Source organism: Bos taurus, chromosome X, assembly GCF_002263795.3.
Source record: "Bos taurus isolate L1 Dominette 01449 registration number 42190680 breed Hereford chromosome X, ARS-UCD2.0, whole genome shotgun sequence".
NCBI classification, from domain to species: Eukaryota; Metazoa; Chordata; class Mammalia; order Artiodactyla; family Bovidae; genus Bos; species Bos taurus.
The window spans coordinates 66,949,675-66,969,407 of NC_037357.1; the positions used below are offsets into that span (position 1 = coordinate 66,949,675).

General features: G+C 34.3%; 1 protein-coding gene across 2 annotated transcripts in view; it reads left to right on the plus strand.

Annotated features, from left to right (window-relative positions):
• POF1B (POF1B actin binding protein) overlaps window positions 1-19,000 on the plus strand; it is a 100,406-nt gene extending 81,406 nt beyond the window's left edge. For both annotated transcript variants that reach the window (XM_059883700.1, XM_024988548.2), the window contains 8 exons: window positions 2,628-2,720; window positions 3,556-3,669; window positions 4,509-4,661; window positions 5,222-5,341; window positions 6,701-6,829; window positions 7,639-7,721; window positions 15,307-15,421; window positions 17,140-19,000. In XM_059883700.1, the coding sequence (XP_059739683.1) occupies window positions 2,628-2,720; window positions 3,556-3,669; window positions 4,509-4,661; window positions 5,222-5,341; window positions 6,701-6,829; window positions 7,639-7,721; window positions 15,307-15,421; window positions 17,140-17,145 (813 nt within the window). In that variant the 3' untranslated portion in view covers window positions 17,146-19,000. The remainder of the gene's footprint in view (window positions 1-2,627; window positions 2,721-3,555; window positions 3,670-4,508; window positions 4,662-5,221; window positions 5,342-6,700; window positions 6,830-7,638; window positions 7,722-15,306; window positions 15,422-17,139) is intronic.
• Window positions 19,001-19,733: the final 733 nt, after the last annotated feature.

Here is a 19,733-nt window from a genome sequence, read left to right on the forward strand (position 1 = left end):
CAGGCCACAATACTGGAGTAGGTAGCTGATCCCTTCTCCAGGGGATCTTTCCAAGCCAGGGATCGAACCCAGGTCTCCCACATTGCAGGTGGATTCTTTGCCATCTGAGCCACCAGGGTCCAAATTCCTTCTATCTTTTCCTTTCTCTTCAGAAAACTTCCTTCAACCATTCTTTTAGTATAGGTCTGCTAGTGAAAAATTATTTTTCTTTTCATCTAAAACTGTGATTTCCCCCTCATTCCTAAAGGTTTTTTTTTTTTTTTTTTTTTCCTCCACTGGATACAGAATTTTTAGTTGGCAATTCTCTTGTTTCATCACTTAAAAAACATTCTGGCTTCTATGGTTTCTCATGAGAAATCGACTGTCATTGGAATTGCTATTCCCAATAGTTAAGGTTTCTTTGCTGCTGTTAAGATTTTAAAATTTATCTTCAGTTTTAACCAGTTTGGCTGATAAGTCCAGGAATGGATTTCTTTGGATTTATCCTGCTTGAGGTTTTCTCAACTTCTTGAATGTGTATGTTTGGTTTTTTGCTAATTTGGAGGCATTTTCAGCCATTATTTTTTCATATACTTTTACAGCTTCACCTTCTTTCTTTTCCCCTTCTAGGATTCTGATGACATAAATGTTAGATATATGTTATACTCCCATTGGACATTGAGGCTCTGTTCAATCTTCTAATCTATTCTCTCTCTGATGTTCAGAATTAAGTATTTTTTTGTTGTTCTATCTTCAAGTTCACTTATTCTTTGCTGTATCTTTTCCATTATGCTTTTTAGTCCATCCATTGAGCTTTTTTTTTTTTTAATATATTTAAGTTATTGCCCTTTTAGGTTCTAAAATTTCCATTTAGTTACTCTTAATTTGTTTTCTCAGATTTTCAGTTGTGTTGCTGAGACTTTCTATTTTTTGTTATAAATCTTTGCAAATTCTTATTGAAACATTTTTAAGATGGCTATTTTAAAATCCTTGTCAGATATTTCTAACATTTTTGGTATTTTGATGTTGGCATGTATTAACTCTTTTTTATCAAGTTGAGATTTTCCTGTTTTAAGAATAAGTGATTTTTTTATTGACACCTGGAGATTTTGATTATGTTATGACTTCTTATTTTGATCAAATCTTCTTTTGTAGCAGGCCTCCTCTGATACTGAGAAACAGAGGAAGTGGGGCGACTGCTTATTACTGCCAGGTGGGAATGAAAGTCCAGGTTCCCTACTCTGCTTCTGTTGACATTGGTTGGGGGAGTATCTCATTGTTCTTCCTGGGCAGGGATAAGGAATTGTAGGTTCCTACTGATAACACCCTGGTTTGGATGGGAAAGAGTGTTGTGGTAATGTTCCCCTCTTGGCCTCTACAGACACTGTAAGGTGAGTAGCTTCACTTCTGTTGGACAATGATGAGTCTTGACTCTTCACTGAAAGTGAAAGTGAGGTCGCTCAGTCATGTCCAACTCTTTGCGACTCCAATGGACTGTAGCCTATCAGGCTCCTCCGTCCATGGGATTTTCCAGGCAAGAGTGCTGGAGTGGATTGCCATTTCCTTCTCCAGGGGATCTTCTCAACCCAGGAATCGAACCCAGGTCTCCCACATTGCAAGCAGACGCTTTACTGTCTGAGTCACCAAGAATTCGCTAATTCCAATTAGGTGACTAAGCAGGGAGACTGAAGGAGAGATAGTCTAATTTCCCTTCTTGGCTTTTAATGCTTTGGGTAGAGTAGAATATAGTTGCATTTTTTTTCTGTGATGTTTGGCTGAAGTAGAGTGGTTATTATCTAAATGCTATCTGCCTTGCTAGGCTGCCCTTTTTATGGTCCTTTGGCTAGAGAGAGCAGGCTTTCCTAGGGACTTTTTTTGTCCATATCTCTGGTGTTCTTGGGTTACTGATTTCCCCAACATTGCTCTGATAAATGAAGCAAAAAGAAAGCCTAGGAAATCACTTCTATATTTTTCCATAGCTCAATGTTCTAAACCAGACTTCATTCTTTTTTTCACCTTTCAGAGTCTTTTTATGTATGTTTTATACATAAATTCCAGGGCTTTCAGTTATACTTAGCAAAAAGAATAGAGAAAAGCATTTGTGCTCCATCCACTCAAAAACAGAAGTTGCCTGTTTTAAAATCATTTTTCTCTGAAGAAATGAGTTTAACCTAGTGAAAGGATTTTTCTCCCTCTTTAAAATTTGAGATATTTTTATATTTCAAGCTGAAACTTAATTTTTATTATATTATTCTCAACTCAGCCAAAATCAATTCATTTGGCAGCACACTTAGGGAGATGCAACTTATTATTTGAAGATTGACTGTCTCATCTTTTTTAATCTTTAGAGAAAAAAAGTAAATTTGAGAATTTGCTGATATATTTCTATCATGAAAAAGGTGATACTTCATCATGGAAAAAAGAGACCCTTTTCAAATAACATAGCTATGATCTCTTCAGGAATATTCCTTGGATTACTTATGCATGTTATTGACCAAATGCCCTGCATCACTATTCTAATATTGCCATATTAAAAATGAAGTTGTGAATAAGTTTGCTTGTAGAGCAGAAAAATTAGATTACTATTACTTACATTGCCTGTTTTAAATGCTAGTAAAAATAAATCATCAATCGTTTTCTTCCCCCAGATGAGGGATATGTCTGCTAAATCTCTCCGACTCGTGCTGTCCACATTCAGCAACATACGGGAAGAGCTTGGACATCTTCAGAATGACTTGACAGTAACATTTATTTTGATTTTTCTTTCCAAAGATTTTCTAGTTCTTAGCTTCCTAACATATAAATCAAAGCATTCAGTCTGCCTTTTAAAAATGTAATACAATAATATTGTGCTCACCCAGATATAGTTATTTTCTTGCAACAGTTAATTGGGGTTGGAGGAGAGAAGTAAAGAGCTGTCCAGTGTGAAAATGAAAGAAACTTGGGTGCACACTTATTATTTAGTTTACCACTAAGGTAATTTAATGCTTAAAGCCAGGGAGTAGTTTGTAAAATTAGAATAATCTGACTCATTGATTGGGAACTTCCCCTTTTCTGTAATAATAAAGCATACTTTGAAGTTTTTTTGAATGCTTGAAAACTTCCAAGAACTAACATTTTCTGATTTCTATTTTAATTGGTGTTTTTCATGACATCAGCTAGTTATATTCAGAAGACTTTCCATACAGTGAATTACTCCTTGAGGACTTTGGAGTGGGTTTTTTTGTTTTTGGGTTCTGATGAATACATTCAGACTCTTAATTTGAAAATTCACAACCTGCTGGGATTAACAAGGAGTCTTTGTGGATGTAAGAAAAAAATGTTAAATAATCAGAAGGTTCTGCTTCATTGCACTTAGGATTCATCAATTCATCAAAATGTCTATCAATGCAGGTTTTAAAGTTTCAGTCATTTTGTATCCCATATTTTGATTAACTTTTAGAATTCCATTTTATTAAACAACTGCAAATGAAATAAGTGCTTATTTAAACATTTCAATGAAAACAGATCTTTGTATTATGTAACTGTTGACAAGTTTCTGTAATTCTGAGTCATAACAAATAATTTTGGTTCTAGTCACTGGAAAATGATAAGATAAGACTTGAGAAAGACTTGGCATTCAAAGAAACTCAAATAAAAGAGTATGAAGAACTCTTGGCATCAGTGAGAGCTGATAATCGCCAACAGCAGGTAATTGACATTTTCATTGATAATAAATTAGATTGATAGTTTTTCATATGCACAGTTAGCACACTGGATTTATGAGATATAATCCAATTAAAATATGATGAAATAATTTGTTCATATGAGAATTGAGAGGCCTTGGGTATTTCCAGTTACTGAAGTCCTGTCAGAAAAAAAAAAATATATATATATATATATATATATATTAATATATATATATATATAATATATATCTCTCTTAAGTATTTTAGATATGAAGTATAAACAATTCACAATTTTCTATGCTGTTAGGTGACAAAAACTGTATAAATATTGAATATCTAAGTTCAATCATTTGGTCTACTAGTGTATTGCTAAAAAGGTTTTTGTAGATCTTAACACGTTTGTGCAATGAGTAATTGAATGAATGAACTCTAAAAGTTTTCTATAGATATCTGAGCAGAGATGATTCTTTGGAAATCATAGTAAATCTCTAGGGCTGATCCACTCCTAAAATTTGCTCCTGTGACAATCCCACATTTTGATTGAGTTTCCAATTGTTACATAATCAGGCATAGGGTTATTTTGGTACCTACTGGAAGGTAGGTTATCATATTGCCAAGGAGTAGCAAGAGTTTGCTAAATTGGTACACTGAAAATTCATCTAATCTCGATTCCTTCTCACTCAAGAAGGTAAGTGAGAGTAATATCTTTCATAGCTGACTTAACTTACCATTTAAGGATAAATATATAAGCAAACTGGGCATGGAAAAATATTTGCTTTGTTTCATTGAATTAATCAACTAAAAGCACTCTCTCCTAAAAAGTAAAATCCATTTGTCTTATTTATTATGTATTCTTTACAGCAAGGATGTCAAGACTCCACCTCAAAATGCCAAGCATTGGAAGAACACAATCTCTCTCTTCGACATACGCTGTCAGACGTAGAATATAGACTAAAAGAGTTGGAATACTGTAAGCGTAATTTAGAGCAAGAGAATAAAAATCTGAGAATACAGGTATTCAAATTTTGTTTTAAGCATGTGCTATTGCCTTAATTATACCATTGGTTATATATACATCTATGTGCTGTGCTAAGTTGCTACAGTCATGTCTGACTCTTTGCGACTCTATAGACCATAGTCCCCCAGGCTCCTCTGTCCATGGGATTCTCCAGACAAGAATACTGAAGTGGATTGCCATGCCCTCCTCCAAGGGATCCTCCTGACCCAGGGATTGAACCTGTGTCTTTTAGCCTGCACTGGCAGGCGGGTTCTTTACTACTAGTGCCACCTGGGAAGCCCATATGTGTGTGTGTGTGTGTGTGTGTGTGTGTGTGTGTGTGTGTGTGTATCCAATTCAATGCGAGAAAACACATAGACTGCTTTCTCATGATTTCACATGCAGTTATGTCTTAACTCACTGCCATTTCAGCTGTATAATGAACTTCCAAAAAAATCCATCTGATTGTTTCAATGTTTTGTTTAATTATGTGTTTTTTATCTATCAATGTTTTGTAATATCATATGCATTTCCTTCATAACAGTCTAATTACAGAAAATTATTTTGCCTTGTGTAGGTTTCTGAGACTTGCACAGGCCCAATGCTGCAGGCTAAAATGGATGAGATTGGCAACCATTACATGGAAATGGTAAAAAACTTAAGAATGGAGAAAGACAGAGAGATCTGCAAACTAAGGGTATGTAGATCCTACACTGCATAAATGTACAGGTCAGCACAGACTTTCTAATAAGATAATGTTATTTTCAAGTTTAAAGCTACAAACAAAAATCAACTGAAGGTAGACTGATAGGAGTATGTTGTAGAACTTTTTGTTAAATACGTATCATTGTGTAAAGAATACTGTTAAATTGTTTTTTTTTTTTTTAATTTAGCTTCATCTTTTCTAGGAAAGAAAAAATGTTAAGTTGGGGTTGTTGGTTTTTTAATTTTGATTAATTTATTTGGTGATGGGGGAGAGGGAACATTTTATGATCCTACCTGAAGTTTGCTCTATGCAGGCAAGAATAACTTTCAAGATTGTCCAGTGAAGCCACATTTGAATTCATAAAAATCTTTCTTTGACTTTGAGGGGTGATACATAGCAAGAGCTTTGTCAAGTGCAAGGATAAAACTGTTGAATTATGTACCTGTAATTGGCATCAAAATCAAAGTGATATTTGTGAGAATAATTGTACATTGCCTTATTTTGTCATTCTAGGTCAAATTGACTAACCCTTAAGTTACTGATACAATTACAATAGTAATTACAATTACTAATTGTAGTTATATAACTCAAATATTTTAATATAAAAATTGACCACATAGTTTTTTTTTTTGCAAATATAATGTATAGTCTTTACCAAAAATCAAAATGAAACAAAATAGAATTTGTTCAAAAGGAAATCAACTTTTCTTGCAGATTTCGTCCACTGGTTTCTTTTCCATCAGAATGTTACTAATAACACTTTAACATAACAGTCATCTGTGCATATATAATACAGTAAAGAAGGAAATGAACAGGATTTGGAGTCAGAAGACCTGTCATGGAGTTGCAGCTGTGTTGCTTACTAGCTGTTGCTCCTTTGTATGATTTAACATCTCTGGACCTCATTTACCTGTTTTGTAAATAAGGTTTATAATAACACTTATCTCAGAGGGCTGCTATGAGCACTGAGAGAAGTTATGCAGGAGGAATATGTTGTTAAGTGCAAATCATGATATAATATTAGTTACTGACTTTTCCTTAATTAGTATTTGAAGGAATATAAAGTACCTGTTTTCTTAGCTTTATTTTAATTCTGTTGCCTAGGATTTTTACTTACATAATGCCTAAGCCTAAATAGTAAAGTCAACTTTAAAAAGTGAGAAATTCCTAATTGGTATTTCAATTTGTATTCAACATTTATAAAACTTCAAATGTTTATAACTATTGGTATTTTACTCTTCATTTCATAACTAGCTTTATGACTTTCTGCCACTTAACCTCTTTGGAACTCAGTTATCCATTTTGTTAAATGAGAATTATAATAGTTCTAAGTTCTTTTTAAATCCTTAGACTCAATTAAATCAGTACCAAAAAGATGTTTCAAGAAGAGAAGGAAGCTGCAATGATTTTCAATTCAAGATTCATGAACTGACAAGTTTGCTGGAAGAGAAAGATTCCCTTATAAAGCGTCAGTCAGAGGTAACAGAGAAGGGGTCAAGGTGGAGAGGAACCATACAACTCAGCCATGTGGGATAAATAATTTCCACAAACTAAGAAAAGACATATTTCCAAGACTTAATTTATTCATAAAGAAGAATGTGAATGACTATGAAGAAGTAAAAGGCTCTATTTCAGGAGAAATAATTCAAAGGAAAGATAGAATTGAAGCAAAAAATATTATGCTTTTAATATTTTTAAAATGTTGATTTTCTACTTCATTAGCAATGAAACTTCCAATAAGACTGAGTTTCTTCAGTAAGGGACTTTGTTATATTCCTTTCTATGAGTATAGTATATAGCCCAAGTTCTGTTATAAAATAGGTACTGAAGGAACAAAGTATCCAAAATAGTGGTTAATATCATATTGCTGTTATTGAACAAATGGTACTTGTAGTAATGTTCAGTAATAGATTGTCTTTTAGGAAACAATATCTGTTCCCATATTGCAGTTTCAATGCTTTTCTGCTATAGTTATACTTTTTAATCTTTTGCCACAGAAATTTTCACATATTCACCTTGAGAATCATGCCCATTCTATCTCATGTTATCCCTTAAGTACAGAAATCCTATACCAGTTAGTGGATTCTTGCAGAGACTTATAATGTAACTTAATTAGGTATCATGAAGCAAGATTATATGGAATTCAACAAGTAGGATTGGAATATTCTTACCTCAAGGCTAAAAAGGAAGGGAAAAATTATTCTTAGAACCTTGTTAAATGATCAGAAATACCTCTTACCTCATGTTTGTACTGTTTTCAAATGGTTATATTGTCTTTTATTTCTAAGGAACTCTCCAAGTTAAGACAAGAAATATATTCATCTCATAACCAACCCTCCAGTGGTGGAAGGACAACTATTACAACTAAAAAGTAATGTTATTTTTAATGAAATTTGGATATGATTTTGGTTATGTTATAATCCAAATTGTAGCATGTTTACTTGATATATACACCCCTAGACAGAATTTGATGTTTTCTGCTGGCCAGTAATTCTACTGAGGAATGAATGTTCACAAAAAGACGATAAAATTCAACAGCACACTTTCACTGTATTTATAATGCATTAAATACAATGAAAGTAAAAAGCAAATAATTCATTGTTTAACCAACCATATTAGTCAGGACTCTTTCAGTTGTACATGCCAGAAACGCAGCTTAAACTGGGAATTGGTTAATCCACTTAACTGGGATTGCTTGTTGTCCAAATGGATTTGTGTGATCAAAATATGTCTTCAGAAATCTGTCTTTATCTTTTGGCTCTGTTCTTTCCTGCATAGACATCATTATTCTTAGGCAGCATCTCTTCTTATGTAATCAATATGACCATAACTTACATTGCAAAATCAAATAGAAAGTGACTCTTTATGAATACATTCAGCAACAATCAACTTTGGATATTTCATATAAATGGAATAATGCAAAATGTAATCTTTGGAAACCGAAATCTTTCTCTTTGCATGTTTTCAAGATTCATCTGTGGTTTAGCATGTGTCAGTATTTCATTGATTTTTGTTACTAAATAGTATTCCATTTTATGGATGTATATACCATTTTATTTATCCATTCATCAATTGATGGAAATTTGGGCTGTTTTCAGTTTTGAACAATGCTATTGTAAATATCTGTGTTCAAATTTGTGTATAAATATGTGTTCATTTCTTTTAAGTATATACCTAGGAGTAGAATTGCTGAGCACATAGTAACTCTGTTTAACTTTTTGGAGAACTCCTAAATTTTTCCAAAGCAGCTGCACCACTTTATACCTGTTAGCATTTGCCTTATATATTGAGTTGCTCCTATATTGGGTGCATAAATATATACAATTGTTATGTCTTCTTGGATTGATCCCTTGATCATTTTGTAGTGTTCTTCCTTGTCTCTTGTAACAGTCTTTATTTTAAAGTCTATTTTGTCTGATATGAATGTTGCTACTCCAGCTTTCTTTTGATTTCCATTTTCATGGACCATTTTTTTCTACTCCCTCACTTTCAGTCTGTATGTGTCCCTAGGTATGAGGTGAGTCTCTTGTAGACAGTATATACATGGGTCTTGTTTTTGTATCCATTCAGTCAGTCTATGTCTTTTGGTTGGAGCATTTAATCCATTTACATCTAAGGTAATTATCAACTTTTATGTTCCTATTGATATTTTATAAATTGTTTTGGGTTTGTTTTGTAGGTCTTTTCTCCCTTCCTTTCCTCTTTTGTTCTCTTCTCTTGTGTTTCTTGCCTAGAAAGTTTCCTTTAGCATTTGTTGCAAAGCTGGTTTGGTGGTGCTGAATTCTTTTAGCTTTTGTTTGTCTGTGAAGCTTTTGATTTCTCTGTTGGGTCTGAATCAGACCCTTTCTGGGTAGAGTATTCTTGGTTGTAGGTTTTTTCCCCCTTTCATTACAAATATATCCTGCCACTCTCTTCTGGCCTGCAGAGTTTCTGCTGAAAAATCTGCTGATAACCTTATGGGGATTCCTTTATATGTCGTTTGTTACTTTCACCTTGTTTATTTGAATATTTTTTCTTTGTATTTAATTTCTGTTTGTTTGATTAATATGTGTCTCGGTGTGTTCTTCCTTGGGTGTATCCCATATGTGACTCTGCACTTCCTGGGCTTGGGTGACTATGTCCTTTCCCATGTTAGGGAAGTTTTCAACTATAATCTCTTCCAATATTTTCTCAGGCCCTTTCTCTTTTTCTTCCAGAACTCTTTTAATTCAAATGTCACTGCATTTAATGTTGTCCCAAATGTCTCTGAGACTGTCCTAATTTCTTTTCATTCTTTTTTCTTTGCTTTGTGGCAGAGATTTTCACCATTCTGTCTTCCAGGTCACTTATCTGTTTTTACACCTCAGTTACTCTGCTATTTTTTCCTTCCAGTGTATTTATTTCAGTTCTTGTCTTGTTCATCTATGTTTATTTGTTTTTTAGTTCTTCTAGGTCTTTGGTAAACATTTTTTGCATCTTCTTGATCTCTGCCCCCATTCTTTTTCCGAGATCTTGGGACATCTTTACTATCATTATTACTCCAAATTCTATTTTAGACAGATTGCTTGTCTCCTCTTCATTTAGTTGTTTTTGTAGAAGTTTATCTTGCTTCTTCATCTGTAACATATTTCTTTGTCATCTCATTTTGTCACTTACTGTTTATGGTCTCCTTCCGACAGTCTGCATGATCATGGTTCCTCTTGCTTCTGGTGTCTGCTTCCTTGTGGGTGAGGTTGGTCCAGAGGCTTGTTCCATTATCCCCTTGATAGGGTGATCAGAGCTTGCCCTACATGTTGCGTGTCCTAGATATTGCTATTTGGTTGTCACTGCCCTGTCAGGGGTGGGGTCTCTTCCCTAGTTGTCAGAGTAGAGACCCCCAGATCTGTTTCTTAGCTGTGTTTCTGATCTGTGGTATAGGATAGATAGGATTGAAGCACTCCCACTGGGAGAGAAGCCACTGAGTATTCCTCCTCTGGAGGTGTTCACCTGTCAATGTGCTCTGTTGTGTCCCCTTTTGCCTGAGCTTACAAAGTACAATATTGTTGGTGGTGTTCTTGGTCCCACCTTAACTGTGGGCATGCAAGCAACTGGCCCTGGTGACTCTTAGGCATTGTTTTCATCAGGCCATTGGCTCAGATCCACTGAAGTCAGGTCCTAGGACTGCATCAGCTATGCACCTGGACCCACCATGGGAACTACAGAGACAGCTCATATTCTGGTCTGCCCCAACCTTCACATGTACATGCCCACAAAGCCCACAGCTGCTAAGTTAGACCCCTCCCAGCTACAAGAACACTTGTCCTTTCAGATGTTTCACATGCACTGAATTTAGGAAGCTATCAGTGGAGATGTAACTGAAGTTTTCACAGCTGCTAAGAGAGATTTCACCACTTCTTCCTTAGTCACACATCCCCTGGTTTCAGCCCCTTTGGGCAGATTTCCTAGTAGGGGGAGCTATCTGTGTCCTCCTAGGACAGCATAGGCAGGTCCTGACTCCCACTGATGGATTTTCTAGAGAAGCAAGTTTACCTATACGCTCCCAGGACAATGGGACAGCTCCTGGAACTCACTCATGGATTTCCTAGTAGCAAGAGCTATCCATGCTCTCCTGGGACAGCAGGGCAGTTCCAGCATCTGCCTGCAGGTCTGGAAGAGGTGGCCAGTGTCTGCCTCTGGAGCCCAAGATGGTGATGGTGACCCATGCCAGTCCCCAGGCCTCCTCTAGGCAGTGTACTGTGCCTGGGAGCACTCACAGGCAAAGAAGCTCTTATGGTGGTCCCACCCCTCTCCTCATGTGCCTCCCAGTAATGGTGCCTTCTTTCTCTGGTGGGCTCAGGCTTCTTCCTAGTACACCTAAACCTAGTTAGGTGTAGTTTCCACACCTAACCCTGGTCCTCTCCCTGAGATTGAGCTCTGAAATCTGAACTTCAGCACCCAAGCCCCCCTCTCACTGACAGAAGAGTGTCTCAAGTTGGAGAACATAGATTGGCAGTGCTGACCCTCTGTATAGGTTACTTTTGCCTTCCACAAACCTGTTGCTGCTCTCTCCCTCTTAGGCTCCAAAAGTCTCCCTCTGTCCAGTATGATCTTTCCACTGGTGAGGAGACTTCTCAAGGTGTGGGAAATTTTCTTCCTTCACAGCTCCCTCCCAACGGTGCAGGCCTCATCCTGATTTCTTCTTTTTCTTTTAGTCCTACCCAATTATGCAGAGGGTTTTTATTAAGTCTTTTTTGGGGATATCTGAGGTCTTCTGTGACTGTTCTTTTGTCATCATACCCCTTTTTATGTTTTCAAGACAAAAGATTTCTCTTTAAATTTTTAAAAATTGTGATATAAACGTATAACATTATTTTAGTTTTGGATATACAACACAGTGGTTCACTATGTATATATTTCTAAGTGATCACCATAATAAGTCTAGTTAATACCCATTACCATCCATAGTTACAAATTTTTTTGTGATAAGAACTTTTAAAGATCTAATCTTTTAGCAACTTTCAAATACACAATACAGTTTTATTAACTATAGTTACCATACCTGTCATTACATTCCAATGTATTTATTTTGTAACTGGAAGTTTGTACCTTTTGACCACTTTCACCCATTTTGCCCACCCCCCACTCCTCCACCTCGGGCAACCAGCAATATGTTCTCTTTACCTATGAGGTTTTTCTTTTTTAGATCCCACGTACAAGTGAGATAATATGGTATCTGTCTGTCTCTGTCTGCCTTATTTCATTTTGCATAATGCCCTCTAGGTCAATCCATTCTGTTGTAAATGGTAGGATTTCCTTTATTTTTTGGCCGAATGATATTCCAGTGTGTGTGTATGTTGTGTGTCTTGAATATACAATACATATTTTTTTAATTTTTTAATTTTATTTTTTAACTTTACAATATTGTATTGGTTTTGCCATATATCAAAATGAATCCACCACAGGTATACATGTGTTCCCCATCCTGAATCCTCCTCCCTCCTCCCTCCCCGTACCATCCTTCTGGGTTGTCCCAGTGCACCAGCCCCAAGCATCCAGTATCGTGCATCAAACCCGGACTGGTGACTCGTTTCATATATGATATTATACATGTTTAAATGCCATTCTCCCAAATCATCCCACCCTCTCCCTCTCCCACAGAGTCCAAAAGACTGTTCTATACATCAGTGTCTCTTTTGCTGTCTCGTATACAGGGTTATTGTTACCATCTTTCTAGATTCCATATATATGCGTTAGTATACTGTATTGGTGGTTTTCTTTCTGACTTACTTCACTCTGTATAATAGGCTCCAGTTTCATCCACCTCATTAGAACTGATTCAAATGTATTCTTTTTAATGGCTGAGTAATACTCCATTGTGTATTTGTACCATAGCTTTCTTATCCATTCATCTGCTGATGGACATCTAGGTTGCTTCAATACTTTATTTATCCATTCTAACATTGATGGACACTTACACTGATTTTATGTCTTGACTATTGGTAAATAATGTCACAATGAACATTAGAGTGCAGATACCTTTTAGTGTTTTGATTTCCTTCTTTTAAATACCCAGAAGTTAAATTGCTAGATCATATGATAGTTCTATTTTTAATTTTTTGAGGAACCTCAATACTGTTTTTTTTTTTATTTTTTAATTTTACAATATTGTATTGGTTTGCTATATATCAACATGAATCCACCACAAGTATACACATGTTGCACCAGTTTGCATTCCCACCAACAGTGCAAAAGTTTCCCTTTTTTCCACACCCTTGCCAACACCTGCTATTTCTTGTCTTTTTGATAATAGCCATTTTAAGACAGATATGAGGTGATATCTTTCTTGATATCTTTAAATTGTGTGCTTTCTTTGTTTGCTAAGCAATCTGGTTAGAACTATATCAATTTTAGTGATATTCTTGAAGTTATTTTCATTATTGTATTTTATCTGTTTTATTGGTTTATTAGGTATATTTCTTTTTTTATGACTGCTGTAAGTTTTAAAGTATTCTTTTTTATATTATCACAGTTTGTCCTCAATAATGTATCTCATCACATGTAGCATAGAAATTTTATGGTAGTATACTTCCATTTTCCCATGATCTTTTTGCTATTTCTGTTATCTATATTTACTTTTACATATATTTTAAACCTTCATATACAGTATTATATTGCTCTAAATAGTAAAAATTATTTTTAAAATATTAAAACATGAAAAACAATGTTTTAAATTTACTCACATATGTATCATTTCTAGTGCTGTTCATTCTTTTGCTTAGATTCAAAATTACCATCTGATAATCATTTTCCATACTTCAATATTTCTCACCATACTGTTCTGCTGGTGAAGACTTTTCTTGGCTTTTTATGTCTGAAAACAGTTGTAATTTTGCCTTTATTATCCAAAGTTATTTTTGCTGTATGTAGAATAGTAACTGGTACTTCCAGTACTTTAAAGCTGTCATTCCACTGTCTTCTGACTTTCATTATGTCTAATATGAAGTTTGATGTTAATTTTATGATTATTTCTCTTAGTAATGCTTTTTTTCCTGTTTATGAGATACTTTATCACTGGTTTTCAGCAATTTGATAATGATGTGCCTCTATGTGTTTTTCTTCATCATTATTTTTCTTGTTCTTCATTGAGCTTCTTGGATCTCTGTGTTTAGTTTCTATCAAATTTGGAAAGAATTATATCGTTATTTCTTCAACTATTTTTTTCTCCTGCTAATCCTATAATCCAGGATATATAATCCTATATCCTGTAATCCTTCAATTATGCATATATGAGGGCACCTGATATTTTACATGGCTAACTCATACTCTGTATATCTTTTTCAGTCTTTTTTTTTTTCTCTTGTGTTTGATTTTGGATAATTTGTCCTGATGTCTTCAAATTTAGTAGGATTTTCTTCTGTGCCTAATCTGTTGTTAATCCCACACAACATTAATTTCATCTTTATAAATCTGATGTAGATCATTGTATTTTCAATCTTTCTCACTGTGTTCATGCTTTCCTCCAACTTACTAATTATACACTTTATATATTTCTTTATATTTCTAGTAGATGAAACCTTGCTTATTTGTCATTTCTTGGTTTGTTTCTAATTCACTTTTTTCTTCATCATTATTCATATATTCCTGCTTCATTCCATACCTACTGATTTCATATTGAATGCCATATATTTTGATTTTACATATTTGAGTTCTGGATATTTTTTATAACACTAAGAATTTAGGAGGTTTGTTCTGAGATGAGGTTAGGTTATTTGGAAACAGTGTAATAATTTCAAGTTTTGTTTTTAAACTCTTAGAACAACTTGCAGTCTAGGACCAGGTCATCCCACTACTAAGGCAGTAGTAGTTTTTTGTAGTATTTGCCTGATGCCCTCAAGTATTAGGAAGTCTTTTCACTCTGGTTACTGGAACACAGACTGGAGTTCCCTTCACCAGGTGAACTCCAGGATTTTTTTTTTTTTTTCTAATTTTATTTTTAAACTTTACATAATTGTATTAGTTTTGCCAAATATTTTAAGACTGTTCCTTTTCAGTGGTTCTTACCCCAGCCTCAGTAGCTTTTTCACATGCCTATACTGATCAGTACTCACCCAAAGACTTGTAGGGGAATGCTCTACAGATCCCTTCACCTCTCTCCAACTGTATAGCTCTCTCCTGTCTGGTATTCTGTTCTACAAATTCTCACTCCAGGCAGTGTGGTAGGCTCTTGTAGGGCTTATGCCATTTGTTTCCCTTCTTTGGGATCATTGTCTTGTGCTGCCAGTGGTCCATCATTGCCAGAAGCAGAAATACTTCCCTCTTATTCTCTTGAAAATAATAGTAGTAAATCTGTGTACACTAAGAGGAGATTTTCTTTTTAGAAAAAGTTAAAAGTCATTCAGAGCCAAATTAAATAAGGAAAGACAAAGTAGGAATGACTAAAAAGTAATGAAATTATTTTCTTGTCCAGCCTATAAACTAACTTTTGTTTTTCTATATAGGTATAGGACACAGTATCCAATCCTAGGCCTCTTGTATGATGACTATGAATATATACCGCCAGGTAGTGATACAAAAACTATTGTGATTGAGAAAACAGAAGACAAATGGACTTGTGTAAGTTCATGGGACATTTCTAGAGTATATAATTACTGAGAAAAAATCCTAAGGCCATTGCATTTGGTTAGCAGAGTTTCTCAGCCTCAGCACTATTAATATTTGGGGCTGGATAATTTGATGTGGGTGACTGCCCTGCACATTGTAGGACATTGTAAAACTATATAGAATCTGATTTTTAACACTACGACAGCCTTTTTCTTATGTTAAAATCTTAAGTACTGAAAGCAGGTAAGACTAATCTATGGTTTTAAAAGTCAGGAAGTGGTTGGTTTTCTTTGAGGGTTGGCACCCAATTGGAAGGAAACATAAGGAGGACTGCTGCTGCTAAGTCACTTCAGTCGTGTCCGACTCTGTGCGACCCCACAGACGGCAGCCCACCAGGCTCCGCCATCCCTGGGATTCTCCAGGCAAGAACACTGGAGTGGGTTGCCATTTCCTTCTCCAATGCATGAAAGGGAAAAGTGAAAGTAAAGTCGCTCAGTCGTGTCCAACTCTTTGCGACCCCATGGACTGCAGCCCACCAGGCTCCTCTGTCCATGGGATTTTCCAGGCAAGAGTACTGGAGTGGGCGGCCACTGCCTTCTCCAATAAGGAGGACTACTGGGGTAATAATAATATGCTCTTTCTTGATCTGACTAATGGTTGCATATATGTGTTGAGTTTAGGAAAATTCATTTAGTTGTACACCTATATGTGTACTACTTCTAAGTTTATTGTATTTCAATAAAAGTCTTAAAATGCCTAAGTATATCATGATTAGCAACAGATAAATATATGTCAATCAACTATTCTGTAGAACCTTTTGAGGAAAATTTTAAATGTAGATTTATAGTTAATAAAATACTGGAGGTGTATAATTAATAAATTACTGCAGATATAATTAATAAAATTAAACACCTGTTAACTCACTTTGAACAATTATCTTTTGGTTGAACAAGCTCAAATATTTGAATAAACTAAAAAAAATTCAAAAAGCTGTTAACTCTGAAGCCCTTCTCTAACTATGGTCAAATCATTAATCATGTATATATGATTATATATCATCAGTGGAAGCAACCAACATTCAGTAACCCTAAAATAAAAATAATTTGAACTTTGAAATATATTTTAATATAATGTATTTCTTAGGTCATTAATTATTGAGAATTACTTATTACTATTATTCCCCAGAGGTGGCATAGATATGCTGCTGCTGCTAAGTCGCATCAGTCGTGTCTGACTCTGTGCGGACCCCACAGACAGCAGCCCACCAGGCTCCCCCGTCCCTGGGATGTGAGGACCTGCCAAATAAAGGTCTACAGAATAATAGTAGTTACATTTCCCTTCATTAATAGCATATGGCAATGAACATCAAATTTGATATTTGAAGGTACTAGATACTATTAGCAAGTTCAAAATATATTTAAGTTTACAGATGATAGATGTGTATTTATCAACAGAGACTTTTGGATATATTTAACCTCTAAATATGACACCAAGGAGTAAATCTACTTAAATCTTCCTCCTCTGTGCTTAAAGTCATTTGAAAACTATACCTTGACTAAAGTCAGATAAATCATTGTGTCATTGACTATACATATAAAAAAGTGCCAAACAGTGCCATGTATTTCCTTTGGTATTATTCATATCAATGTACATAGTTTTTATAACTTTGTTCATATAATTATAATGTCTTAATTATAAGCCAGTTCTAAATTATTTTTTTTCTTTTCTAGCCATGAATGAATCTCCAGCTCAAAGGAATTTTTTTGTGTCTTCATTAGTATTTTACTTTTTCATAACAAAAGCCAATCAATATTTAAGCCATGCTATAACCCTGCAAGTCTAATGGAATTAATTAGTTATACAGATGACAGTTTCTCCAGCCATTTATAAGGCCTGAATCCTTTCTATCACATTTTTGTATTCAATATAGCAACATACTAATTTTTAAAACTCAATTACAAACTGCAGGACTTAATCCACTCTTTTTCAATAGGGTGCTTCCTAGACAGAGTTAATTTTTTTGGGGTAGAGATTTTACAAGTTATCTCACTAGAAGTTTTCCTATGATATTAGAATGCAGTTTAGCTGAAGGAGCAAATACTATTTTTTAATGACAACAACAAAAAGCAATATTATTGAATTAAAAGAAACAGTTTAGTGCATGGTATATACAGAATATATTTGTTTTTCTCATATTAAACCTTGTGATTAAAATAGATAATTTATTACATGTACAAAGGAGTTACATTTATACTTCTTTGAGATAAAACTAAATCAAAGGTGGTGGTTAATTTCATTTATTAGGGGAGTGGGATAATATTTTAAAAAATACATAAGTCTACTAGATTGTACATTATGGTATTATGGGTCTAAGTACTTGTCAGTGGCTTGGCAAATCTGTCTTTTGAAGCATATCAGCCCCAAATGAGCACACCCACTTTCTTAAAAACAAATAACACTATATTGCAGTAGAGAGTGGAAGGAAGGTGGTCTTTTTTTAAAAATAGTGGCAGACAAAACAACATTGAAATACTGTGTAAAAGTGAAACACTTGATATCTGTATTCTACTTGGGAGAAAGAAATCTTATCATAAAATATTTAATGTACTTTGAAGTTGGTTGATTAACTGGGTTCTAATGATCTTATAAAGTGAACTAAAGTATTTTCTAAATATATTAGTAGATATGAATGAACTTTTAAAATTTCAACCCCTTTGGTTAAAGTTAAGAATTAGCAAAAATTAAAATGTTTGTATTTGACAAAGTATAGATTCAGGTAACAAATAAATTTGGATTTATATGTGAATGAGGTTTTGCACTGAAATGTCTTTGCAAATATCTATATATAATTCTGTCATTCTTTATAATTATATTCTAATAATTATCCATTATACTAAGAAACTGTTAAGATAGGAACATATGAGGAACTATACTGAATCAAACCACAAATGAAGAGAAAAATGTTTTTAATATTTATATAAATATTCAAGTTAGTCTTGATACGAAGCAAAAAGCCTTATTTTCCTAATATTCTGACTAAAATGTTAAGCTCTGTAATGTGGGTTGGTACAATTCTAATCTTATTAGTGTTTTGTAACAGAATGAGCTATATAGTCCTTATCTTTATTCCCTTAGTATAGGAACAACAGAAATTTCTCCTCTGCTAACTACTCATATATGTAACTGTAACAAAATTATGCCTTGTTATCTCCCCATTATACATTATGTAAGTTTTTAGTAGCCTGATAGAAAAGTGCTACAATAACTTTTAAAATTAGAATAAATGTGATTTTCCTAAACTACTCATATAAAAATAACAGTGCCCCAAATTTGGGCTCACTTGATCCATGCATAGCGAGAGAATGGGGGGTTATAACAAGGTGATTATTATACTTAACACAGTTATATGTATGTATTTCTTTTCTAATTTTTGATTAAGTTCAATAGAAACATGTGATTGTTTTCCTAAGTTTCACACAGCTTATCTCTGAAAACTGCAGATATTGTCAGGTGAGGAATGCTTGTTTATCTAAATTTTGTTCCAGCATATTTTACTTTAGATGTTGAATAAAATGGGAGACTGTGCAATGACATGCAAAGTTAATTTAAATGTATAAATAAAATATGTATCTATATGGTTTTTGTGGAAGTCCTAGTAGGAAACATGCAGTATGGATGTTTAGCTTACCTGTACATTTTGGTCAGAAAGTTACTATTCACATGAATGTTTATGTTAGGCTAACAAGCACCACAATAGAAAACTCTGATGTAGATTACTAGAGACAACACTTTAACATAGTTGGACCTCTCAATGATGCAGTTTTCTGTTTAAAATGAGAAATTTCTTCGCTTACGAACCTAGTCCTCTAAATTTCATAATTCAGTAAGTTCATAACTAGATGCCATAAAACATTCTTCCTATTTTTGTAATGGTGCTAACTTTAACTGTAATACTTTGTCTACAGAAACAGTACAAAAGGGACAAAATAAAAGCTCAAAAAATTGCATGCTACCACTCAAGTTAGATCACTTTAACAAAGTCATTCTCACTTCTTTCTCATTACTATAATCCACAAAGATAACATTGTGCAGGCATAGTACCCATGAAAGTAAATAATAAGCTGTGAAAAGACTTCCCTGCAAGGTCTCTCCCCCACCAGACACCATTACTAAATTTACTGGATTTCCACAGTACTTTTTTGTCCAGTAAAAAAATGCAAAAGTACTTTTTTATCCATCTTAGGATAAATAAAATATATTTAAAAAATAAATAACAAAATAAACCACCACATCTGTATTATAAAACCATTAATCTTTAGTGACA